The sequence below is a fragment of the Pelophylax lessonae genome (genome assembly GCF_965119305.1).
Source record: "Pelophylax lessonae genome assembly, chromosome: 3".
NCBI classification, from domain to species: domain Eukaryota; kingdom Metazoa; phylum Chordata; class Amphibia; order Anura; family Ranidae; genus Pelophylax; species Pelophylax lessonae.
The window spans coordinates 628,152,492-628,179,561 of record NC_138770.1 but is presented as its reverse complement, the minus strand read 5'-3'; the positions used below and the strand labels follow the sequence as shown (position 1 = coordinate 628,179,561).

General features: G+C 44.0%; 1 protein-coding gene across 1 annotated transcript in view; it reads left to right on the top strand.

Annotated features, from left to right (window-relative positions):
• Positions 1 to 27,070, top strand: part of SYT14 (synaptotagmin 14) — a 408,651-nt gene that overhangs the window by 321,493 nt on the left and 60,088 nt on the right. Inside the window, exon 6 of the mRNA XM_082249765.1 lies at positions 22,529 to 22,981. Coding sequence (XP_082105891.1) covers positions 22,529 to 22,981 — 453 coding nt within the window. The remainder of the gene's footprint in view (positions 1 to 22,528; positions 22,982 to 27,070) is intronic.

Genomic DNA, 27,070 nt, shown 5'->3' with positions numbered 1-27,070 from the left:
ATCTCAAAGCACCCTTTAAAATTATGGACAGTCTCGAGGCACCCCATTCTAAAATGTAAAAACTATTCTAATAGGAAATATGCAAATTGAAAGAGATGGGGCTTTCAACTGGTATATTAACAATGACTATAATAAAATAATCAATTTTATTGATACAAAACAGTAAAAACATTTGATAAAAAAGTTTTTACATGTATTTGGGCAGTTAATCCAGTTTACTCAACATGTTTAGCTATAAACAATAGCTTCTTCAGGAGATCATTTTTGTGGATGCTGCACATGTAAACTACAAGAAAAATACAATGGGGTAATTAGCACAGAGACATTGTTGACTGAACAGTAAAATCCAAAAAATATATTCATACAGTGATGCTTACATTCGCAGGTCCCCAGGACGAAAAACAAATTTAACAAAACTTTATATAGATAACTGGGGTATACAATACTCTACTGAAGACAGGCTTTTTTGAACCCTCTCTGTAGAAGGATATCAGCAACCGTAGGGGGAGATAGCAACCACAGTATACCTAGAAAAGAACATATAATATTATTGTTGTATCGAACTAACAGTTAAACTTGTGTTATAGGTTAATAAAAAGTAGTATGCCTTAAAGGGCCCTTTCACACATATGGACCATTCATTTCATCAGTTCAGTCACGTCAAAATGGATGAAGTGTTCATCAGTTTTTCGTAATGGACCATTTGTCAGTTTACATTCGTTTTTCGTCTGTTTTGTTTTTTTAACGGAGGAAAAATAGGGCTTTCATCCATTCAAAAAAACGGATATTGACAGAAGTGGATGAAAATGGATGATCATCCGTTGTCATCCATTTTTCTATAGGAATGTATTGATGTCTGTTTTCCATCCATCAACGGATGGATTAAAACCGACAAACTGTCCATATGTGTGAAAGGGGCCTTAGAAAGAAAAGGACATTATATTTACCTCCCCTTCTCTTCAATAGGGAAAGTAACAAAGACCACATGGAGGGCCTAGGATTAATAATATGCTTGTATGACACAGGCATGAAATATTCTTCCCATTGGATGATGCAGGGCACAGGAACTGACCCATAGCACCTCCTAACAAATCAATATAACAGTGGTTCTTAACCTGGGTTCGATCGAACCCCAGGGGTTCGATGAGTCAGTCTCAGGGGTTCGGCGGGGGAGCAACAGGGCAATATTAAAATATTACCGATTTGTGAGGCCATGGTGACATGGTGGATTAGTTTGCAAGCACCTCTATGCTAAGTCTGCTGAGTTACTGCAGCTTAGCATAGAGGTGCTGTTAGCTGACAAATGGAAATGCATGTCCTTTTCATTTAGCTCAATAAGCATTGTGAATGCCCCCTGGTGTGTGCCCTCCTGATACCCCATCGTATGCCCTCCCAACCCACCCCCCCGTGTGTTCCCTCTTGACACCCCATGGTATGCCCTCCCAACCCCCCGCCCCAGTGTGTGCCCTCCTGGCTCCCCCAGTGTGTGCCCTCCCAACCACTGATGTGTGCCCTCCTGACACCGTGTGTGGCCTCCTGACTCTCCACTGGTGTGTGGCCTCATAACCCCCCGGTGTGTGGCCTCATAACCCCCCGGTGTGTGGCCTCATAACCCCCCGGTGTGTGGCCTCATAACCCCCCGGTGTGTGGCCTCATAACCCCCCGGTGTGTGCCCTCATAACCCCCCGGTGTGTGCCCTCATAACCCCCCGGTGTGTGCCCTCACTGATTCCCTGAACACTGTCCTATCCTTTGTCCTGTCAACTCCTGTCCTCTGCCCAATTCTCTGTACATCGTCCTACAGCCTACTGACCACTCTATCCTTCCCTACAATCAACTGACCTCTGTACACTGCCCTACATCCTACTGACCTCTGTACACTGCCCTACATCCTACTGACCTCTGTACACTGCCCTACATCCTACTGAGCACTGCACACTGCCCTACAGCCTACTGACCTCTGTACGCTGCCCTACAGCCTACTGACCTCTGTACGCTGCCCTACAGCCTACTGACCTCTGTACGCTGCCCTACAGCCTACTGACCTCTGTACGCTGCCCTACAGCCTACTGACCTCTGTACATTTTTCTTTGTATGATACGTTTAATTCAGTTCTGTAAACACCTTATTTTCTGGCAGTGCCCCTCCCGAGACTAGACTCATAAAATCATATTTTATTTTTGCAATTAAGAAGGGTTCGGTGAATGCGCATATGAAGCTGGTGGGGTTCAGTACCTCCAACAAGGTTAAGAACCACTGCAATATAATAAAGACAAACTTCTAAGATCAAGGCTGCCCTCTGAGGGTAAACCATATAAAAACGCCATTCTCGTTTACCTAAGTGTCTCCCATCCGATACATGTCCTCCTCCTTAACCACTTCCATACCGGGCTTACTCTTTCACTCCTCTGCTACATGTAAAAATCATTTTTGCTAGAAAATTACTCAGAACCCCCAAACATTTTATATGTTTTTTTTTTTTTTTTAGTAGAGACTCCAGGGAATAAAATGGCGGTTTTTGCAACTTTTTATATCGCATGGTATTTGCGCATTAAAGTTAGCCCAATTTTTCTGTATAATGTGAAAGATGATGTTACGCCACGTAAATAGATACCTAACATGTCACGCTTTAAAATTGCGCACACTCGTGGAATGACGCCAAACTTCAGTACTTAAAAATCTCCATAGGCGGCAGTTTTAAATATTTTACAGGTTACCAGTTTAGAGTTACAGAGAAGGTCTTGGGCTAGAATTTTTCTCTCGAGCTTGAACGTTTGCGACGATACGTCACATGTGGTTTGAATAGCCGTTTACATTTGTTGGTGCGACGAACGTATGTGTTTGCTTTTGCGGGACCGGGGGGCACTTATTATATATATATTTTTTTTTTTGTTTATTTTTATCTTTAGATTTTTACAATTTCCCTTTATTTTATTTATTTTTTACAACTTTTAGTCCCCTTTTCACACATGTTCAATCCTGTTCGTTCCGTTTTCTGCTCAGCGGGGGATCGATATGGCGGATGACAGCTCCGTCTCTGCTCTGTGTGCGGAGACGGAGGTGTCAGATCCCGCTCTCATCTATAAGGGAATCAAATGAGAACGGACCGCCTGTCCATTCTCATCCGACCCGATCCGATCTGCCAGACGGATGGGAAATAGGGTTTCCATCCGTTTGGATTTGACGGACAGGATCAGATCGGACGTCATGTGAATTTTAAGTAGAAATGTAATGCAAGTCATTTGCATTTACTTTTTCAAGTGCCATATACTGTATACACTGTTCCATCTACCATCATATTATGATTTTATAAGGCAAGTAGCTAAATACACAGAGGAAATGTGTATATATAGGAGCTGTTTAATCTTCCAAAGGATTTGTGTTCCTGTACATCCAGCCATGAGCAAGAAGAAAAATCTTAGCCACCGCGCACAATACAAGGCCGGCGTACAATAGATAACAGCCTCAGCCTAACTCCATCCAGGCCGCCCCCCCCAACATTTTTCCCAACATGTTTCACCCCACCCACGGGGCTTAGTCATGGAGGTCTGGATGGAGTTGGGCTGAGGCTTTTCTCACCTATTACATTGTGGGCTTGTATGGTGTGCGTTGGCTGAGATATTTTTCTCTCATTGTTATGCGGATTACATGGAGTCAGGGCGGACTCCTAGCCTGGCCTGCACCCTCAGTGGATCACACTGAACAGGGGTCAAGATGCTGGAGTGGAGACCCTAAATTTGGTTTAGGTTCACATCCAGCCACGACATTTACATCTGCCTCACAGCACAATCCAATCTGGCAATAAAGGTAAACTAATTTTTCTGTGTTACAGTTCAGTAACATTTAAGGTTTTGTCCTTTTTCCAGCCAATGACAGTAAAAGCAACAAGCTGATGTGCTCATCGATCAGTTACTCTGCTCTCTCCTTCTCTCAGCATGTTCCTTTTTAGCAGATGAGCTTTGCAACACACTAATTGGCTCCTTGTGTTGCTTCTTACTCTCCCACTCTGAACTTTGCTGTGCAAGAGTTTGCAAGAGGCTGATACTGAAAATAATTAATTTTAGGTACATTGCGTGCATTTAAAAATGTTTAATTTGTTTAATAATGTATAAAAGAGTATAGAGCTGCAATTAAGTATGTCTCAGGTTTAATTCAAATGACAATTTAATAAATCCTACATGTTAATAATTTAGACATGATTATTGTAGCAGATAAATCAGGAAGCAAAATAAAGAGCTAAAATATCTGGCATCATCAAAAAAGCTATATCAAGCAAATGATATACCGCTATTGAATGAAATTAAAGTAGAAATTAAAAAAACTAACAACAAAACTACACTTTAATGGATGGGACAGATTCATTTGGAAAAAATGACAATAGTGGCAAAAATACTTTACAAATTCCAAATGTTACCAATATCTATCCCACAGAATTATTTTAAGATATTAAAAGCATTGAAAACAAAACCTATATGGCAGAATAAGAAACCAAGAATACATTATTCAATACTAAGTAAAAAATAAAGCACACGGGAGAGGTTAGCGGCACCAGATTTTAAAAGATATTATAAGGCTGTAGTATTATCAGGATTCGTGGAGTGGGGTAAAATAGAAAGTGTCAAATCATTGTTGAAAATGCACTGAGCGAAACTTGGTTGGGAAACAATATATGGGTACCACATAAATATAGAAATTTGGGTGTAAAAAAGACACGAGTTGACTATAAATGTATTAGGATTTAATTTACAGACAAGCAAAATGGGAGTAAAATTCACTGTTAACCACTTTACCACCGGAGGATTTTGCAGCTTAAAGACCAGACCCCTTTTTTCAACTTGGCACTTTGTGACTTTAACTGATAATTGCGCGGTCATGCAATGCTGTACCTAAACAAAATTTATGTCCTTTTTTTCCCACAAACAGAGCTTTCTTTTGGTGGTATTTGATCGCCTCTGCGCTTTTTATTTTTTGCGATATTAATAAAAAAAGAGCGAACATTTTGCAAAAAAATGACATTTTCAAATTTGTCTTTTAAAAAATATCCAATATACTCAATTTATGTCATTTTTTTTGGCCAAAATATATTTAGCTACATGTCTTTGACAAAAAAAAAAATCAATGAGCGTATTTTTATTGGTTTGCACAAAAGTTATAGCGTCTACAAACTATGGTGTAAATACTGAAATTTACGCAGCTTTAATTTCTGACTGCCTATCTCATTTCATGAAGTGCTAAAATGGCAGGGCAGTACAAAACCCCCCCAAACTACCACTTTTTGGAAAGTAGACATCCTAAGGAATGTCCTGACAGGCATTTTGAGCTCATTTAATATTTCATTTTTTTTGTCACAGGTGTTTTAAAAATTACTAAAAAAAAAAATCTTTTTTTTTTACACAAAGTTGTCATTGAAATGATATATTGCTCACACATGCCATGGGTATATGTGTAATTACACCCCAAAATATATTCTGCTGCTTCTCCTGAGTAAAGGGATACCACATATGTGAGACTTTTTGGGAGCCTAGCTGTGTACGGGAGCCCGAAAACAAATCACCACCATCAGAATTTCAAAGGGCGTACATTTTTCATTGCATTTTCAAACTACCTATAACGGTTTAGGAGGCCCTGAAATGTCAAGATACCACAAAACCCCCCCAAATGACCCCATTTTGGAAAGTAGACACCCCAAGCTGTTTGCTGAGAGGCATGATGAGTCCATGGAATATTTTATATTTTGCCACAAGTTTTGGGAAAATTAATTTTTTTTTTTTTTTACACAACGTTGTCACTAAAAGATAAATTTCTCACACATGACATGGGTATATGTGGAATGACACCCCAAAATACATTCTGCCGCTTCTCCTGAGTATGGGGATACCCCATGTGTGAGACTTTTTGGGAGCCTAGCTGTGTACAGGACCGCAAAAGCCAATCAACTCTCAGGTTTTCTAATGGCGTACATTGTTCATGTCACCTCTGCACTACCTGTCACAGTTTCGGAGGCCCTAAAATTCCAAGATAGCACAAAACCCCCCCAAATGACCCCATTTTGGAAAGTAGACACCCCAAACTATTTGCTGAGAGGCATGGTGAATCCATGGAATATTTTATATTTTGCCACAAGTTCTGGGAAATATATATATATATATATATATATATTTTTTTTTTTACACAAAGTTGTCAGTAAATGATATATTGCTCACACATGCCATGGGTATATGTGAAATGACACCCCAAAATACATTCTGCTGCTTCTCCTGAGTACAGGGATACCCCATGTGTGAGACTTTTTTGCAGTCTAGCCGAGTACAGGTCCCCAAAAACCAACCCCCACTTTCAGGCTTTCCAAGGGCGTAAATTGTTGATTTCACTCCTGACTACCTATCACAGTTTTGGAGGTCCTAAAATTCCAAGATAGCACAAAACCCCCCCAAATGACCCCATTTTGGAAAGTAGACACCCCAAGCAATTTGCTGAGAGGCATGGTGAATCCATGGAATATTTTATATTTTGCCACAAGTTCCAGGAAATATATATATATATATATATATATATATATATATATATATATATATATATATATATAGATATATTTTTTTTTTTTTTTTACACAAAGTTGTCAGTAAATGATATATTGCTCACACATGCCATGGGTATATGTGAAATGACACCCCAAAATACATTCTGCTGCTTCTCCTGAGTACAGGGATACTCCATGTGTGAGACCTTTTTGCAGTCTAGCCGAGTACAGTTCCCCGAAAACCAACCCCCACTTTCAGGCTTTTCAAGGGCGTAAATTGTTGATTTCACTCCTGACTACCTATCACAGTTTCGGAGGCCCTAAAATTCAAAGATAGCACAAAACCCCCCCCCAAATGACCCAATTTTGGAAAGTAGACACCCCAAGCTATTTGCTGAGAGGCATGGTGAGTCCATGGAATATTTTATATTTTGCCATAAGTTCCGGGAAATAAATATATATATTTTTTTTTAACACAAAGTTGTCAGTAAATGATATATTGCTCACACATGCCATGGGTATATGTGAAATGACACCCCAAAATACATTCTGCTGCTTCTCCTGAGTACAGGGATACCCCATGTGTGAGACTTTTTTGCAGTCTAGCCGAGTACAGGACCCCGAAAACCAATCATCGCCTTCAGGCTTTCCAAGGGCGTAAATTGTTGATTTCACTCCTGACTACCTATCACAGTTTTGGAGGCCATGAAATGCAAAGACAGCACAACCCCCCCCCCCCCAAATGACCCCTTTTCGGAAAGTAGACACCCTAAGCTATTTGCAGAGAGGCATGTTGAGTGTTTTGCAGATCTCACTTTTTGTCACAAAGTTTTGGAAATTGAAAAAAGAGGAAAAAAATGCATTTTCCTGTTTTTTCTTCATTTTCCAAAAAAAATTAGAGCTGCAAAATACTCACCATGCCTCTCAGCAAATAGATTGGAGTGTCTACTTTGCAAAATGGGGTCATTTGGGGGGGGTTTTGTGCCATCTTGGCTTTTTATGGACTTCAAAAGTGTGATAGGTAGTAAGCCAAAAGGTGCGGATTGGTTTTCCGGGTCCTGTACGCGGCTAGACTGGCAAAAAGTCTCACACATGGGGTATCCTTGTACTCAGGAGAAGCAGCAGAATGTATTTTGGGGTGTCATTTCACATATACCCATGGCATGTGTGAGCATTATATAATTTATTGACAACTTTGTGTAAAAAAAAATAAATAAATAAAAAAAATTTTTTTCCCCGAAACTTGTGGCAAAATATAAACTATTCCATGGACTCACCATGCTTCTCAGCCAATAGCTTGGAGTCTCTACTTTGCAAAATGGGGTCATTTGGGGGGGTTTTGTGCTATCTTGAAATTTCAGGGCCTCTGAAACTGTGACAGGTAGTCAGGGGTAAAATCAGCAATTTAAGCCATTAGAAAACCTGAAGATGTGGACTGGTTTTTCTGGGTCGCGTACACAGCTAGGCTCCCAAAAAGTCTCACACATGTGGTATCCCTGTACTCAGGAGAAGCAAAAGAATGTATTTTGGGGTGTCATTTCACATATTCCCATGGCATGCGTGAGCAATATATCATTTAGTGACAACTTTCTGTAAAAAAACAACAAAAAAAAAAATAATAATTTTCCCGAAACTTGTGGAAAAATATAAAATACTCCATGGACTCACCATGCCTCTCAGAAAATAGCTTTGGGTGTCTACTTTTCAAAAAGGGGTCATTTGGGGGGTGTTTGAACTGTCCCGGCATTTTATGCTCAATCTTATCCACACATCACCCACTCTTCTAACCACTTGAAAACCAAGCCTTTTCTGTGCCTTTTTGTTTACATGAAAAAATATATTTTTTTTTACTAGAAAATTACTTTGAACCCCCAAACATTATATATTTCTTTAAAGCAGAGGCCCTATAGAATAAAATGGTGGATGTTGCAAATTTTTTTGTCACACGGTATTTGCGCACAGATTTTCCAAACGCAATTTTTGCGAAAAAAATATTTTTTTTTAAATTTATTGCACAAATACACTATATAATTTCAATTTTTTTGGTAAAATTTGAAAGATGATCTTATGCCGAGTACATAGATACCAAACATGACATGCTTTAAAAATTGCGCACGCCACGTTGCAGCGGCAACAACGTACGTACATTTTTAAAAACCTTTAAAAGTCTCTACAGGTTACCACTTTAGACTTACAGAGGAGGTCTACTGCAAGAATTACTGCACTCGATCTAGCGATCGCGGCGATACCTCACATGAATGCTGCAATTGCGGTTTACATATGACACTAGACCAACGCTTGCGAGCGCCATTGCGCGCAAGCACAGGGGGAAAGGGGGGGCTCGATTTTTTTTTCTTTTGCATTTTTATGTTATTTTGACACCTTTCCTTTAATTTTTTTTTTTAATCATTTTTATTGTTATCACAGTGAATTTAAATATCCCCTATGATAGCAATCTGTAGTGACAGGTACTCTTTTTTAAAAAAATTGGGGTCTTTTAGACTCTAGATCTCTCCTCTGACCTTAACGCATCTGACCACACCAAAATTGGTGTGATAAAATACTTTCCCAATTTCCCAATGGCCCTGTTTATTCCTGGCGAAACAGAAGTCATGAAATGCTCGTAGCTTCCGGTATCTTAGGCCATAGAGATGATTGGAGCCATTCTAATCTCCAATTAGCTCTATGGTTAGATAATTGAACCACCGGCTGCACTCTCGGGTTAACCGGTGGGACAGGAGAGCCCGAGAAAAAACCACGGAAGGCTGTGGAAGGCGTCGGTGGGGGGGGGGGGGAGGCCCCTCCCACTGCATGTAAAAGCAGTCTAGCGGCCAATTACCTGCTAGGATTGCTTTTACATGTAAGCCGACCGCTGGCTGTAAAAAGCGATACCAAGATGATGCCTAAATCTGCAGGCATCATCCTGGTATAACCACTCAAAGTCCAGCAACGTACCAGTACATTGCTGGTCCTTGTTTGGCATATAGGTTTTCTTTTTTTTTTTCATGCAGCCTGTGGGCTGAACAGAATAAAAGAGAACCTATCAGAAATCAGCACAGGAATAATGCGTAGTATTACTCATCATTAACCGCCCAAACAGCCACCCACTGAATTTAATGATGGGTATACACGGCACTATCCACGTATACCAAAATAGGATTTTAACTGCAGTGCTGAAATCTGAAAATCACCACAGCTGCTATCAGCAAAGGTATCCATATATGCTGAGCGCAAACACTGTTTGTGTCAGAATATATAAAATCAATGTCATGGTAGCCGACGAGTACCTGCAAGAGAAACAGGTCACAAAAGAATGAAAAAACAAACAAAGGACATTAAAAGTACAGTAGGAAGAGTAGAAGGACATATAAAATGACTGACACAACAACAGTTTTTGGATCCTTTTATTTTTCTTTCTAACTGTTTCTTGATGTCTTGATTTGGGACTGCGATCTTACAGCTTGGGTCTCTCAAAATGTCGATGGACATCCAACATCCTTCGAGACCCTGTGTTTGTGTGCCCTACACTGTGTCGTGCTGTACCCTACACTAATACTCCACTAGTGTATAGTAGCGCTCAAAACATTCCCCGATGCAGAGACCAGGTTGGTCAGGACATTGGACATGGAGGCAGAGTACATGCGCATATGGTGAACTGGGCTAGTGGACCAATATAGCCGCAATTCACTCTGTTTAGTTATGCCCATGTGGAGGGAAAGGCCCAGAAAGATTTTAAATTCGGAAACCGTTATAGCTTTCCAGCCGAATTGTCTGGCAAGGGGCGAATTTGGGTTGGCGGCGATGAACTGTTGTGCATATAAATTTGGTTGATCCACAATAGATCTGTAAAGATCTTCCGTGAAGAACAGCTCATAAAAGTTCAGGGGCGTAAAACCAGCTGTCTCCACGTGGATTCCAGGTTGGGCAGTGAATGGGGGAAGTACTGGCGCTGTAGAATCAGTGGGTTGCCAATCGGGATATGCCAGCGCATCAGGGAGGGCACTATGGGCTCTACGGGCCTGTCTATGAATACGCGGTGGCTGCGGGCCACTACTTGTGCTAGCCACCGCACCAGCTTCATCTGCACTTAGGGGGACTCGCCACGTCACCAGGTGATACTGCAGTGCTGGTTGTACTAGGTCCAGGGTGTACTAGGCCGCTGTCGCTTGCCAGGTCGCCAGAAAAATGAGCGGCACTAGTAACCACACTCTGCTCCATACTAGCACCCTGCGATTCCTGCATCTCAACAACTCCAGAATGGGGTCGGGTAAGCCTGGGTCTAACAGGGACCCATCTGTCGTCGGAGCTATCTGTCAGGGAGCCGCTGCTGTCATCAGGTTCATATACTGACACTAATTTGGTCATTGTAGCTTCCCCATCGCTATCAGATGACACGGCCAGTATATTATATACCTCTTCACCACTGTACCAACGTTTGGTCATTTTGGTAACTAAATTTACCGGTACAGTGGTGCGACTCACAGGTAATAAAAGAACCTGGTTGTCAAGGAATATATCAAGTTCTACCAAAAAAACTGCTAATGCTAGCAGGGATCAGGCCTGACTCTGCTAACACAGCGGTTTTGTGTGTTGTGTTTTTTTGTAAGTGACAGTAATCTATTGATTACTACACTTACCTGGGTGAAAGGGTTAAACGCAGGTGCTGGCCGGAATCAGTGCTGATCGTGCAAACACCGCGTTTTGGGAACCCTAAACTATGGGGGCGCTAGTATAGTTCTGATCAGATCAGATATTGATCTGTTCAAACACTATACTAGTAATGGAAGTGTATGTGCGTGCGTGTGTGTGTGTGGTAATCAAGAGGTTATTTCTAACTATGCGCCGGGGATCTGGGGGGGGGGGGTGGCGGGGACCCTAAACCTCCTTTGGGATAGAAACTAACTCGCTAGCGCAACCTCAAGTCACAATCGCACTAATACAAAATACAGTAAAAACTGTATATTATGTGTGTATTAGTGTGCAATGTGACAGGGGGGAAGGGGTTAACTGGATGTGATCAGGGGGGGATCAGGGGGTTAAATCTTTATTGGAAGGGGCTGGCGGGTATCCTAAGGATAAAAGGAACGGTGGCAAGCGCTAAACCTGGTCACAAGTCACACTTATACGGGTATATAGAAAATGCTATATACTGTATACAGTGTGTGTTGTGGCAGGGGGTGTAGGGGTGATCAGGGGGGGGGTCAGGTGGTTAAATCTTTATTGGGTGGGTGGCGGGGACCCTAAACCTTCTTGGGACAGAAACTTAGTCGCCTGCGCTAATTCTGATCACAATCACACTAATACAAAAATACAAAAACACTGTATATTACGTTTGTATTAGTGCTGATGTGACAGCGGGGTAGGGGTTAACTGGCGGTGATCAGGGTGGGATCAGGGGGTTAAATCTTTATTAGGGGGGGGTGGCGGGTAATTCAAGTGGAAAAGGGGGGGTCGCAAGCGCTACACCTGACCACAAATCACACTTATACGGGTATATAGGAAAATGCTATATACTGTATACAGTGAGTGTTGTGGCAGGGGGTGTAGGGGTGATCAGGGGGGGTCAGGGGGGTTAAATCTTTATTGGGCGGGTGGCGGGGACCCTAAACCTTCTTGGGACAGAAACTTAGTCGCCTGCGCTAATTCTGATCACAATCACACTAATACAAAAATACAAAAACACTGTATATTACGTTTGTATTAGTGCTGATGTGACAGAGGGTGTAGGGGTTAACTGGCGGTGATCAGGGGGGATCAGGGGGTTAAATCTTTATTAGGGAGGGTGGCGGGGAATTCAAGTGGAAAAGGGGGGGGCCGCAAGCGCTACACCTGACCACAAATCACACTTATGCAGGTATATAGGGGTTAATCGGGGGGGCGATCGGGGGGTAAATGTCCCTATCTAGCTGTGTGTGACTGTGTTTGGTGCAGTACTTACAGTTAGATGTGCTCTCTTCTCGAGATGAATCCAAAAAGGATCATGGGAGAGGAGGGCACGTCTTTTCTGAGCCTGTGTTTACATTTCACAGGCTCAGAACAGGATCTGATTGGACAGGACCGATCTACAGGTCCAGGCCAAAAATCATTGGCCTGGACCTGATGACTGATCGGTTCTGAACCCAATCGAGCAATCGGTGTCGGCGGGGACGCGCTGGAGCGCGCACAGGACCGGCGGGAAGTAGCGACGTAGACCTACGTCACTCTGCCTGGCCGGGGCTGACTGCCGCAGTAAATATACTGTGCGCAGTCAGCAAGTGGTTAATTTCACTCACGGGGACAAATTATTTTATGCCTGGAAATGGAAAACATTTTGGTCAATGGATAATAGATAAACATGCACATATAAAGGATATAATGGAAAAGGGAAAGATATGTTCATATGAAGACCTGACACATAAAAAGGAATTAATGATTATTAATGAATGATGGTAATCCCAGTTAAGACACTTCGTAACATCACTACCTCAGCCTATTGGGTTAGAAGAGGGACTCCATCCATTTGAACGCCTGTGTAAGGCATAGACGAGATCAAAACATCACATTTCTCAGATCTATAAAATATTGACAGAAATGGCTGGGCCGGAAAAAATGCTGGTTGTCTATGGCAAATATATAGTTGGAATGTATTGGCAAAGAGTGCGGCAGTATATAAAAGAGATTACGGATATAGAGATTAAAAATGATCCATGGGTATGCCTATTCCACAAAACTAACTCCAGCAAAACAATACAGGAACACAGTGGTGCCTCATCTAATAAATGCAGCAAAGAGGGCAATTCCAAAAAAAATGGCGAGACCAGAAACCCCCACAATAAAAGAGTGGTTTAAAAGAGTCGAGTACATTCACGAAATTGAATATTTGAGTAGTAGTGAAGAAAAAGAAGAATTAGAGATGTTCAATACAATCTGGGAACAATGGGTAGAATTTAAAAGAATGAGGAAATATGTGGAGTTAACTGGGTGAATACAGTAGAAGTAAAGGGGGAGAGGGGGAGATTGAGGAAGTAGAAGAAGAGTATTCGCTAAAATATGGAGGGGGGGTTGTGGAGATCGAGGGAGGGGCCTTTCCTTATGCGTTTTTGTATATGAATGTATTAGTCTGTATAAGATTTACATTTTCTGGATATATGAAAAATAAATAAAAGGAAAAGTAAAAAAATTAATCAGGAAGCATATCTCAATAACCAACTTGGTAAACTCATAACTACATAAAGAATTTTTGTTATGAGTCTGCAAGCTAAGTGAATATATCTGTGAAGCTTTATTCTCCTGTGCAAAGTTTTCGTGATGCTTCTTATTATCCAGAACATTTTTGTCATCTCGTATTCTACACAGGAACACGTTCACTCACATAAGCCTTTAACACCACCAGTCTAGCAGATACAGCAGTCTTAGCTTAACAGTATTATAGAGAAAAGGTTCAGAACAGATCAGATTAATAATAAAAATGTCAAATGCAAGAGAAATAATTAACGCGGTCTTATTTGGATGGGGCTAAGTCACTAGGAAGGTTTAAATATCTTCTAATCTGGGACTGATGAGTGTTTTCTGACTGGTTCTCCTATGTAAATGTCAAACAGGTTTTCCAGGCGTCGCATTGTTGTGAAATTAAACTTCTTTTTTTAAGCTGTAAATATATTAATTCTAAATATGGATCACACAGTGTGGTCCTAAAAAAAAAAAAAAAAAAAAAATTGAATTAAAACATTTATTCATTTATTCACCTTTGTGGAAATGTTTTAATTTGCGCTTCTAGTTTTATGTATAAAACATGAAGGATGTATGTAACCTTCCATTGATTTCAGACTTGGTGAAACTGGTGATGATAACAAATAAAAAGTCCAATCCAGCAATGGTTCCTGCATATTTTTTCCAAGCCTGTGATGGATGGGCAAAAACCTAAATACTGTGTGAACCAAACACAAAAAAGTTCACAGGGTGTGTCGCTGGTCCCCTCCTGAAGAGGAAGGACCATTCCCTGAATCCCCCAGGGGCACAAGGCTCCTGACAGGGTCAATGCTCTTTGGGGCACCTTCCAAAAGGCTTGGTGGACCACCAAGGACACCCAAGGCAGGGAAAGAAGCAACCTAAGGACAACAAATCCCTCCCTAGATTTTAGACTAGGCCTGAGGATCCACAGCCTACCATCCTTTTGGAGTGCAAAAAATACTGTACATACAAATGAATGCTGCTTTTGTATAGAGAAGGTAGTAAAAACTCCACTCCAGAGACTATTTTGCACATAATGAGGGAAAACACCCTGTCCGGAGGGAAGAAGGCAGCTGCCTCTTCCTCTGTAGTGGTGGCACGCGGTCACAGGCAGTTGACCTGGGGACCAGAGGAAAGGAACTGAACTCGGAGGTCCAGGAGAGCTGACTGGAGGGATAGAGACACTGGAGACCCTCGAAAAACAGTATTGTGAGTACAGGGGATCATGTCTAGGGGCCTGACTTGAGGGAGGCCACCCTGGTGTAGGATAGTCAGAGGACGGTGTCAGTCTGTGGAGTGGAAGGGGATACTAGGCAGGCATCCCGAAGATATTCTACCCAACTAAGTCATCTGAAATTCCTCTATTGGCAAGGGGAATCTGCAGCCTGGCTGCACCTTCAGACAGGAGTCCTCATCTGTTGTGAATAGTTCAATTTGGAGCATCCCACTCTTCCCTTCTCCCATCCCTATTTAAAATAAAACACCAAAAAAACAACATACCCCTGGACTGATCATTGACTGAGCCAAAGAAGTAAAGTGTTAATCTGTGAATGCCAATGTTGCTAACGGTAACCCAGAGGGACCCGTGAGTGTATTATCCAGCAGTCCTCAAGGGGGCAGTGCTACACATAGAATGCATTAGGATAAAAAACCTTCTGCCTTTAGAACCAGTTTAAGAAATAAGAAGCCGTCAGTACGTAAGGAATAATCAATTATCAGATATGTACCATAGTTTATGGACTCTATAACTTTCCTACAGACTTAATAATATACACTGATTTAAGCAATTTTCACCAAAGAAATGCAGCAGAATAAATTTTGGCCTAAATGTATGAAGAACAATTTTTTATTTGCAACATTTTATAACAAACGAAGAAAAAGACAAATGTTCGGTCTTTTTTCGTTTATCAAAAAATAAAAAACCAAGTGACGATTAAATACTACCAAAAGAAAGCTCTAACTGTGTGCAAAAAAATAACATTTTTTTATGGGTACAGTTTTGCATAACCTCGCAATTATCATTTAAAGCATGACAGCGCTGAAAGCTGAAGATTTGGCCTGGGGAGAAAGGGTGTGAAAGTACCCAGTATTGAAGTGGTAACTGAACAAGCTGAAATTAGAAGCTAATTGGCTACCATGCACAGCTGCACAAGATTTTGCACTCTTTAGTTTTAGTACATCAACCCCATGAAGTGCTTAAACAGTAAATGAGTAGAACAGCCAGGTAAATATATATTTTCAGAAAGACGTCAACAGGGGTAACACCCATGTTTCTCTCATGAACATTTACCTTTATGTTATGGAAGTGGGAACAGAGCTGCACTAGGTCATTTCTGAGATAGGATTTAAAAATTCCGCATGTCCACTGACACCCACTGCTATCTGAACCTGTCCATGAAATCCAGACGGAAGGTGACCCTATTTTCCATTCGTCTGGAGGATCGGATGAAAACTGACAGGCGGTCCGTTTTCATCCAATGTCCTATATAGGAGAGCGGGGCTCTGAAAGGTCCGTCTCTGCACAGTGAGCAGACACAGACCTGTCATCCGCCTGCTCAGCAGGGATCGGTGGATAGGCTGAGCAAAGCAGAGTCCACCGGGCGGAAAGCCCCCCGTGTGAAAGGACCCGTAAGCATCAAGTAGGTACTAATCCCACTCCCGAACAGCATATACTTACTTTCCTTTCCCTACCCTACTGTTTTATGCCAGCTGGACATAAGCTTACACAGGGCTGACTGTCTCCACCCCCATGTGACAGCAGTGGGCCAAGAACCAGAATTGTAATTTGAATGAGTCAGATGCTGCCCAATACTCGGAAGTAGTCCTTTGATTGCTTCTGAAGGTTGAATGGAAAGGAACAAAGGAAAGGTGAGTATGTGCTGCTGCCGAGATGGGGGTATTAAAGTGCACCTGTTCAATTGCCGGCATTGTTATAACACAGATTTACTTTAAGCCAAAAACAAACATATAACTAATAGGCAGAGCCAGTGCAGGGATTTTTGTCTACATAGGCGAAGATACATTTTGCCGCCCATCCCCACCCTCCTCTTGCTACTCCCTGGCTAAAATCGAGCTGGTACCTCCCTCACATTACGCCTGTAATGTGATGGGGCGCAGTGTGAAGGACGTCACACACCATTGAAAATGGAGTTGTGCTAAACTTCCTCTAAATGGCAGTGTGTAAATATACCCCCCTACCCTGATCACACCTCCCCAGATACCCCTACCCTGATTACACCAGCAGATACCCCCCACTCCAATCACACCCCTAGATAACCCCACCCAGATCCCCCCACTCTGATCACACCCCTAGATACCCCCCCCCCCCCCCCACACACACACACACACTCTGATCACACCTCCCTAGATACCCCATACCCAGATTACACCCCCCAAATACCCCCACTTTGATCACACCCCTAGATAACCCTCCAACCATGATCACATCACCCAAGATACCCATACCCTACCCCCACTCTGATCACACCCCTAGATAACCCCCCACCTTGATCACACCTCCCCAGATACCAGGGACATGCAGGCAGGGGAGGTAGAGCCTCACCTGCCATGAACATAAACAAAACTAAAAACCTGATAGAGCTTTGGGGGATAGGTACCTGAATTCGAACCCCACCACTGGTCAAAATGTGGGGTTTCTAGTAGGGATAGACCAATATGGTTTTTTCAGGGCCGATACCGATATTTTGGTCACAACATATCGATATGGGCCGATATTTTGTATATTTAAACTTCAATAAAGACAATTTTTGACACAAATCTGGTAGTGAACATGTTCATTTTTGTTTAATGCTTAATGGCTGGCTTGCTGGCACCCTGTGGTGAGTGGCTGGCTGGCGGCACCCTGTGGTTCGTGGCTGGCTTGCTGGCACCCTGTGGTGGATGGTTGGCTGGCTGGCACCCTGTGGTGGGTGGCTGGCTGGCACCCTGTGGTGACTGTCTGGCAACCTGTGGTGTGTGTCTGGTTGGCTGGCACCCTGTGGTGGGTGGTTGGCTGGCACCCTGTGGTGGGTGGCTGGCTGTCTGGCAACCTGTGGTGTGTAGCTGGCTGGCTGGCACCCTGTGGTGGGTAAGTGGCTGGTACAGGGACTGTGGGCGGCTGGCTGGTACAGTGCCTGTGGCTGGCTGGTACAGGGCCTGTGGGTGGCTGGCTGTCTGGCACCCTGTCTGTGGGTGGCTTGCTGTCTGGCACCCTGTTGTGGGTGGCTGGCTGGCACCCTGTTGTGGGTGGGTGGCTGGCACAGGAGTTGTGGGTGGCTGGCACGTTCAGGGCCTGTGGGTGGCTGGCTGGCTGGTACAGTGGCTGTGGCTGGCTGGTACAAGGCCTGTGGGTGGCTGGCTGGCTTGCTGATACAGTGCCTGTGGCTGGCTGGCTGGTACATGGCCTGTGGATGTGGGAGGCTGGCTGGCACCAGGCTGCTGTGGGTGGGTGTATGGCTTTAATACACTCCCGCGAGACTAGTCCCGACTCCAGACAAGGCTGTCCAAGGCGAGGGAGGTGGCCTAAGAAGGCAGAATGACGTCACAAAAATATCGGCCAGTTCCGGGGCCGATACCGATATATCGGTGAAAGTGCGTATAGGCCCTCGATATATCGGCCTTGCCGATAATCGATCTATCCCTAGTTTCTAGCACCTATGGTTCCGGAGATATACGGGACTCCTTGCGCAGCCTGTCAGAAGCTGTTTGCAGCAGGATGAGCTTGATTTCTTGTCAGAGGCACTGAGCCTAATGGACAGCTTAGAGCCTTGGACCAATGGCAAAGTACCATTGGTCCAAGCTGTCCAAAAAAATGCTGCAGTGGAGGCTCTCCTCTCACTGCAGTGTCATTGAAAGGGGCATGTGTCTAAAAGATAAATGCTCCCTTCCAGCCCAGCCCTCTTAACTACAAGGAAACAACATGGGTTTATGGGTATAGGTTTTACCCATAATCCCATGTTTTTCTCACGCAGGTAAGAGGGAGAATCTGCTGCTGCTGAAAAGGTACTTTTTTAATCAAGCAATATAATGTATTATGCTATATGTTATAACATAATTAGTTATTTATCTATTTACTTTGAAATAACTGGTTTGAAGTTATAACTTCAAACTTCAGTAATGTGTCTGTTAAGCCACCTGCTTGAGTACAGTGTTTTTAAGGTCATTTACTATATTTAAAAAAAATCTATAATAATTATTTGCCCACCCTGGCCAATTCTGACACTTCTCTCCTACATGTAAAAATCATCATTTTTTTGCTAGAAAATTACTCAGAACCCCCAAACATTATTTACATTTTGTTTAGCAGATACCCTAGGGAATAAAATGGTGGTCGTTGCAATTTTTTATCTCACGCGGAATTTGTGCAGCAATTTTTCAAACGCATTTTTTATTTTTAAAAACTTTCATGCATTAAAAAAAAAAACACTAAAGTTAGCCTGCTTTTTTTGTATAATGTGAAAGATGATGTTATGCCGAGTAAATAGATACCTAGTATGTCACGCTTTAAAATTGCGCACACTTCAGTACTTAAAAATGCAGCAATCCTTATGCTGGTTAAAATAGTAAACTGTGAGAACTAATGAAGGTGCTTTATATAATCTATATATTCAAAGAATGGTTCAGGTTCTATTCTTTTATTATTTAGATTATATATGGCACTTCCATTAGTTCTCACAGTTTACTAATTTAACCCCCTCCCATCCGCGCTACAGCCTATATACGGCTGCAGCGCGGACTCGAATTTTCGGGAGGCCGTTTTTAAACGGCCTCCAGTGACACGCCCCCCCCGCGCGCTCCCGCGAGCGCGCATCGGGGAGAATCTGTGTCGGCCGTGTCCAGATCGTGGTGAATGGCCAATCACAGCGGCCATTCACCACATGATCAAGCCGTCCAATGAGAGATGATCTCATATGTAAACATATGAGATCATCTCTTATCGCCGGCGCTCCTTCCTCACACAGACACTGCAGTGTGAGGAAGGAGGGGGAGCCGACAGCCGCTGGGGACACAGACAAATGTAATCAGGGCACTGATCACCAGTGCCCTGATTACTAAAGGTAAAAAAAAACACACACATTCCCCCCCCATCAGTGCCCACAGTGCCCCCATCAATGCCCACAATCAGTGCCCATAGTGCTGCCAGTCAGTGCCCATCAGTGCCTGCTCATCTAGGCACTGATGAGCACTGACTGGCAGCACTATGGGCACTGAGTGTGGGCACTGATGGTGCTGCCCATCAGTGCTCATCAGTGCCGCCCATCAGTGCTCATCAGTGCCACCCGTCAGTGTCCATCAGTGCCATCCGCCAGTGCCCATCAGTGCCGCCTATCAGTGCCGCCCATCAGTGCCACCTCGCAGTGCCACCTCTCAGTGCCCAGCAGTGCCACCTCTCAGTGCCCAGCAGTGCCGCCTATCAATGCCGCCTATCAGTGCTCATCAGTGCGGCATATTAGTACCTCCTCATCAGTGCCCATAAGTGCCACCTCATCAGTGCCCATAAGTGCCACCTCATCAGTGCCCATAAGTGCAGCCTATCAGTGCCCATAAGTGCAGCCTATCAGTGCCCATCAGTGCCGCCTCATCAGCGCACATCAGTGAGGGAGAGAAAATTATTTTCAAAATTTACTCGCAGAAAATAAGAAAAACTTTTTTTTTTTCAAAATTTTCTGTCTTTTTTCTTTTTTTTTGTAAAAAATAAAAAACCCAGAGATGATTAAATACCACCAAAAGAAAGCTTTGTTTGTGTGAAAAAAATGATAAAAATTTCATATGGGTACAGTGTAGCATGACCGCGCAATTGTCATTCAAAGTGTGAGAGCGCTGAAAGCTGAAAATTGGCCTGGATGGGAAGGGTGTTTAAGTGCACAGAAGGCAAGTGGTTAACCAACATAAGGACTTGTTTTAATAAAATCAGGACTGTTGGTAGCTATATAAGGCACAGTGTAATTTTTATTCTTTATTTTTTATTTCTGCATTCTGTAACAGCCCTGTACTTGAGCAGTGAAATCTCAGCATTTACAGGGCTGTTACAGAATGCAGAAATAAAAAATAAAAATCTGCTGTCCAATAGGTTCTCTTCACCAGAAGCTTATTTGTTTGGGGGAATCTGATTGACTTCCTGCGTCCTGAAGCCAATTGGCTGAAGATGAAGATGAAATTTTTCATCTCACAGCGCTCGGCTACACTGTGGGGTTTATTCACTATATAATGTGGGGGTTGTATCTGGTTCTCATACTAGCCAGTGCCTCGCCAGCCACTGACCTCACCGCACGTCCCTGCCAGATACCCCTACCCTGATTACACCCCTCCAGATACACCTCACTCTAATCACACCCCTAGATACCCCCCTCCCCCAGATCTCTTCACTCTGATAACCCCCCCCCCCCCACACACACACACACATCTACCTTTCCCATAGCACACCTCCCCATATTCCCAGTTTGATCATACATCCCAGATCTCTTCACTCTGATCACAGCCCCCCCCCCCCCCTCCACCTCACCTCTACCCTACCACACACCCTAGATAACCCCCTCCCTCCGCCATCACACACACCTTGGGTGTACCAACCGCTCAGATTTCACCAGTCCCGCAATTCCTCCCAGTCCTTTGGCTCCTCCTCCAGATGATGTCAGCAGAGGAATCTGCAGTAACTAGGGTAGGTTAGCTGTCACTGGGGCAGGCATGACAAAATCTCCCCCGAATCATTGGTAGCGGTGGCAGCACCAGCAGCTGCAAAGAGCAGAAAGCCTCCTCTATCCCGACCTCCTCTTTCGCTGGCTGCACTTCAGCGTGCACAGCCACTGCACACCTTCATGCTGCCTGACAGCGGGTCTCCCGCCTCCTTCCTGCACATATGGGAATCTGCCCACTGCTCTGCCTTCCTCTGCCTCATTGGACTCGCTCTGACAGCAGTACACACTCATCGCCCCGTCTGCCTTTTGCTCCCGGACTCTTTCACACTGACAGCTGCCTGCCTACTAAAGAGCTGGTAAACTAAAGCTTCCATGCTGCGCCCTCTCTTCTATGGGGCGCAGGGTGGAAGTTTTAGTTTGCCTGCTGGAGGGACAGGTATTATAAAATTCTGAAACCCCTGCGAGTGGCTGGGGATCCAGATTTTGCCGCCCCCCCCCCCCCCCGTACCCCGGCACCTAAGGCAGCTGCCTGACCTGCCTATTGCTGGCTCCGGGTCCTGCTAATAGGCATGTATTATATTTTTAAATGTTTTACACATTTTATGATGCATACATTAATTGTTGTTTAGAGGCTCCCCTAGTAACGGCAGGGTTACAGCTCCGTTCGAGGTGAAAAACGTGCAATCTTATTGCACATCAAGATTTCTGCCTGCAACTTTAGTACTGTAAAAACAGCCCTCCTTCTTTCACACCCTGACATTTACTTAATAATTTTTCATTGATTTAGACTTAGTGCCAATCACTCTGCCAGCTGCAAGTTCCCCAAGTGATGGTGAATGCCCTGAGGCGCTAACAATAATTTGGGGCCTACCTAACAGTCAAGTTTGACATGTTCTTAGCTAAAGGGGAAATAAAACTCTAATATATTCTGTGAATTTCTAAAAGGTTTATTTTCAGGTTTAGCTGCATTGTCTGTGTTACCTTGTTGACAAGTTTGTGTAGCTTATTACTATTTCTACTGTTCTTTTGTTGTTTTTTTTTTTTTTTTTGCGGTGCATCCTTTACAATGTACAAGGAATTTCCATGCCTAGGAATAGTTTCATTTTTTTTTTTTTTTTTCTAAAAGTAAAAGGAATAAATAAATTCATGCATATTTTTTTCCCTAGGATTTGTCAGCCAGAGGATCATCTTCACAGCTTCCTAAGTCTTTTGATCCGGAGCCAGTAGCTAAATATGGCACATTGGATGTAACTTTTGACTATGATTCACAAGAGCAGAAACTTCTTGTCACAGTGACAGCTGTCACCGACCTGCCCACATACAACAGGACTGGGAATAGTAACTCCTGGCAGGTCCATCTTGTTCTGCTACCCATGAAAAAGCAGAGAGCCAAAACAGGGATTCAGAAGGGGCCTTGCCCGGTTTTCTCAGAAGCCTTCAAGTTTAATCACATAGAATCAGAAATGATTGCAAATTATGCTGTCCGGTTCAGACTGTACCTGGTACGTCGAATGAAAAAGGAGAGGATTGTGGGGGAAAAAGTTTTCTATTTAACAAAGCTGAACCTTCAAGGAAAGCTTTCTGTTCCAGTGGTGCTCGAACCCGCATACAGTCTGTCGGTAAGTACTTATGATTGGCCATACATGAGCAGATCTACCAGTCATTTGTGCTCGTTCACACCATAGCATGTGTGTAATAACCTTTGCTTTTTTTGTGCGTTAATTATGGGAGGGGTTGCATTGAGAAACCCATTTATTTTGAATAGGGTCTGTACATCTGTACCTTGAGGTGCAATTAAAAATTGGATTTTAGTGCATGGATAAAGTGGGGTTGATTTACTAAAGGCAAATAGTGAACTTTGCAATATGCAGTTGCCCTCTGCAAGAGCAGTTGCTTCAGAGGTTAGTAAATGAGATAAAGCTTCACTTTGCAAAGAATACCCAATCACATGCAAGGAAATTAGAAAAAAAAAAACTGCATTTTTGCTTGCATGATTGCATTAGGGAAGTCAGCAGAGATTCTGCTCCTTTACTAAACTCTGGAGCAACTGTTCTTGCAGTGTTCTGCACATGGCACCTCATGGCAAAGAACTCTCTGAGGATCTGAAAAAAAGAATTGTTGCTCTACATAAAGATGGCCTAGGCTATAAGAAGATTTCAAAGACAATGAAACAGAGCTGCAGCATGGTGGGCAAGACCACACAGTGGTTTAACAGGAGAGGATCCACTCAGAACAGGCCTCGCCATTGTCGACCAAAGATGTTGAGTGCACGTGCTTAGTGACATATCCAGAGGTTGTTTTTGGGAAATAGACATATGAGTGCTGCCAGCATTTCTGCAAAGGTTGAAAGGGTGTGTGTGTGTGTGTGTGGGGGGGGGGGGGATCAGCCTGTCAGTGCTCATACCATACACCACACATTGCATGAAATTGTTCTGCATGGCTGTCATCCTCGAAGGAAGCCTCTTCTAAAGATGATGCACAAGAAAGCCCGCAAACAGTTTGCTGAAGACAAGCAGACTAAGGACATGGGTTACTGGAATCATGTCCTGTGGTCTGATGAGTACAAGATAAACTAATTTGGTTCAGATGGTGTCAAGCGTGTGTGGCAGCAACCAGGTGAGGAGTACAAAGACAAGTGTGTCTTGCCTACAGTAAAGCATGATGGCGGGAGTGTCATGGTCTGGGGCTGCATGAGTCCTGCCGCCACTGGGGAGCTACAGTTCACTGAGGGAACCATGAATGCCAACATGTACTGTGATATACTGAAGCAGAGCATGATCCCCCTCCCTTCAGAGACTGGGCCACAGGGGTAGTATTCCAACTGTGCTCTGCGACTGATAGCTGTGTAACTGTGCTCTGCGACTGATAGCTGTGTGACTGTGCTCTGCGGCTGATAGCTGTGTGACTGTGCTCTGTGACCGATAGCTGTGTGACTGTGCTCTGTGACCGATAAGCTGTGTAACTGTGCTCTGAGACTGATAGCTGTGTGACTGTGCTCTGCGACCGATAGCTGTGTGACTGTGCTCTGCGACCGATAGCTGTGTGACTGTGCTCTGCGACCAATAGCGATCTGGGACTGACTGACCATATAGCGATCTGCGACTGATAGCGATCTGTGACTGACCATGCTCTGCGACTGGTAGCATTCTGTGACTGACCGTGCTCTGCGACTGATAGTGATCTGTGACTGACTGCCCGTGCTCTGCAACTGTTAGCGATCTGTGGCCGACTGACCGTGCTCTGCGACTGATAGCAATCTGTGACTGACTAACCGTGCTCTGCGACTGATAGCGATCTGGACTGACTGACTTGCTCTGCGACTGTTAGCGACCTGTGACTGACCGTGCTCTGCGACTGATAGCGATCTGTGACTGACCGTGCTCTGTGACTGATAGCGATCTGATCTGCGATCTGTGACTGACTGACCGTGCTCTGCGACTGATAGCGATCTGTGACTGACCGACCATGCTCTGGACTGACAGCGATCTGTGGCTGACCGTGCTCTGCGACTGATAGTAATCTGTGACTGATCGTGCTCTGCGACTGATAGCGACCTGTGACTGACTGACCGTGCTCTGTGACTGATAGTGATCTGTGACTGACCGTGCTCTGCGACTGATAGTGATCCGTGACTCACTGACCGTGCTCTGTGACCGATAACAATCTGCGACTAACTGACTGACCATGCTCTGCGACTGATAGCGATCTGCAATTGACTGACCGTGCCCCGCGACTGACGGTGCCCCGCAACTGACGCTGCCCTGCGACCGACGGTGCCCCGCGACTGACGGTGCCCTGCAACTGAGTACCTGGGAAGACTGGTAAGTATCTTAGCGACTGGTAAGTATCTTAGCGACTGGTGAGTACCCCAGGTTTAGTACCAGGGGAGATAGAGGTAGTGTAGGTAAGGAATAGCAGGTCATTACCATTATTCCCATAGAGTAGTGGGTAATAATGTCCGACAGGATTGCGGATGCCACTCAGTGCACTTCTTGCTCCATGTATGCGTTCCTTAAAGAACCAATCGAGGGCGAATACTGCTGTGCAGGATGTGTGCGACTTGTTTCTCTGGAAGCCCAGATCCTGGATCTAGAAAACATAGTGGCAACACTGCGTAGCATCAACAACCTGGAAAGGGGCTTGGACATTACCCATCAGGCACTGGCAGGGGCTGGCATAGAGGAGGGAGGAGTAAAGGAGACGCAGGCATCAGAGGTAGGCAGTTGGGTGACCTTTAGGAAGGGTAGAGGGATGAGGGTCAGGGAGGCTAGTCCTGAGTTGGTACACCCTAACAAATTTGCCAAGTTGCAGGTTGAGGGGGATATCAGCTCAGGGGTGGCAGTGCTGGAGCAGGCACCCTCCCCCAGCTGCCAGGGGAGTGGCGGCTCCAGGAAGAAGGGGGGCCGAGATTCAGGAAAGGTTAGACAGGTTGTGGTAGTTGGGGACTCAATCATCAAGAGGACAGAGAGGGCAATCTGTCGAAAAAAGATTGTGGTAGCCGGACAGTATGTTGTTTACCGGGCGTTCGAGTTCAGCACATCGCGGATCGGGTAGACAGATTATTGGGTGGGGCTGGGGATGACCCAGCAGTCATGGTGCATGTGGGCACTAATGACCAAGTAAAAGGAAGGTGGAGGATCCTAAAGAATGATTTCAGGGACTTAGGGAATAGATTGAGGAATAGGACCTCCAAGGCGGTTTTCTCTGAAATATTGCCGGTACCTCGAGCCACACAGGAGAGGCAGAAGGAGCTTAGGGAACTTAACAAGTGGCTGAGGAATTGGTGTAGGAAGGAGGGGTTTGGGTTCCTGGAGAACTGGGCTGACTTCTCAGTTGGCTACCGGCTCTTTAGTAAGGATGGGCTGCACCTTAATGTGGACGGTACAGCTCTTTTGGGGAGAAAGATGGCCACCAAGTTGGAGGGGCTTTTAAACTAGGAGACGGGGAGGAGGGCTCAGAAGTAGAGTCAGTCAGGAGGGAGCAAAGGACAGAAGTCAGTAGTAGAGTCAGCAGCAACAGTAGTTCCATAACATAAATCAAATGCAGGAAAAATTTCTGCGCTAATGGAGTGAAAAAAATGATAATAAAGATCAGCAGCCAACACAAAATCAACCAACAATGACTCAAATAAATATTAAACCATAAAGTGTAGCGCTAAAGACAGTAAAAGATCACAACAAAAATGATAAATAGTGTCCAAATGAATGGAAAAAATTATTATTGATCACAATAGTGTAAATTTAAAAAGGGGAAAATAGTGTCCAATTATTAAAGTCCCAAAGAAAGATTGATCTGAAATCAAATCCTAGATCATGCGAGATAATCCAAAAGGGAGGGTATCTTCCCGTGACACCAAGTGTAAGTGGAGGAAAGGGCACACCTCAGTGATGAAATAAATGCAGCAGCTTACCAGATTTCCATGGCTGATCAACTTAATGACTCAGCCTCTCCCAGCTATTTGATCAGGGCCACTGAAGATCTGATGTTACGTGAATGCTTTATTCAAAGATAGACCACTTCTCAGGAATCATGGAGGGATCAGAGCAGGGAAGGAGCACTTCTCAAAATTTCTCATCGATCATAAAAATGAAATATGAAAGGAAAAAGAAAGCGAGGCCCATAGCGTGATCCCGTTTAAAAATAGCAATCTTGTTTAATAAAAAAGGTACTCACAATATGACGTATGTTTGCAAGCATGTATACAATAG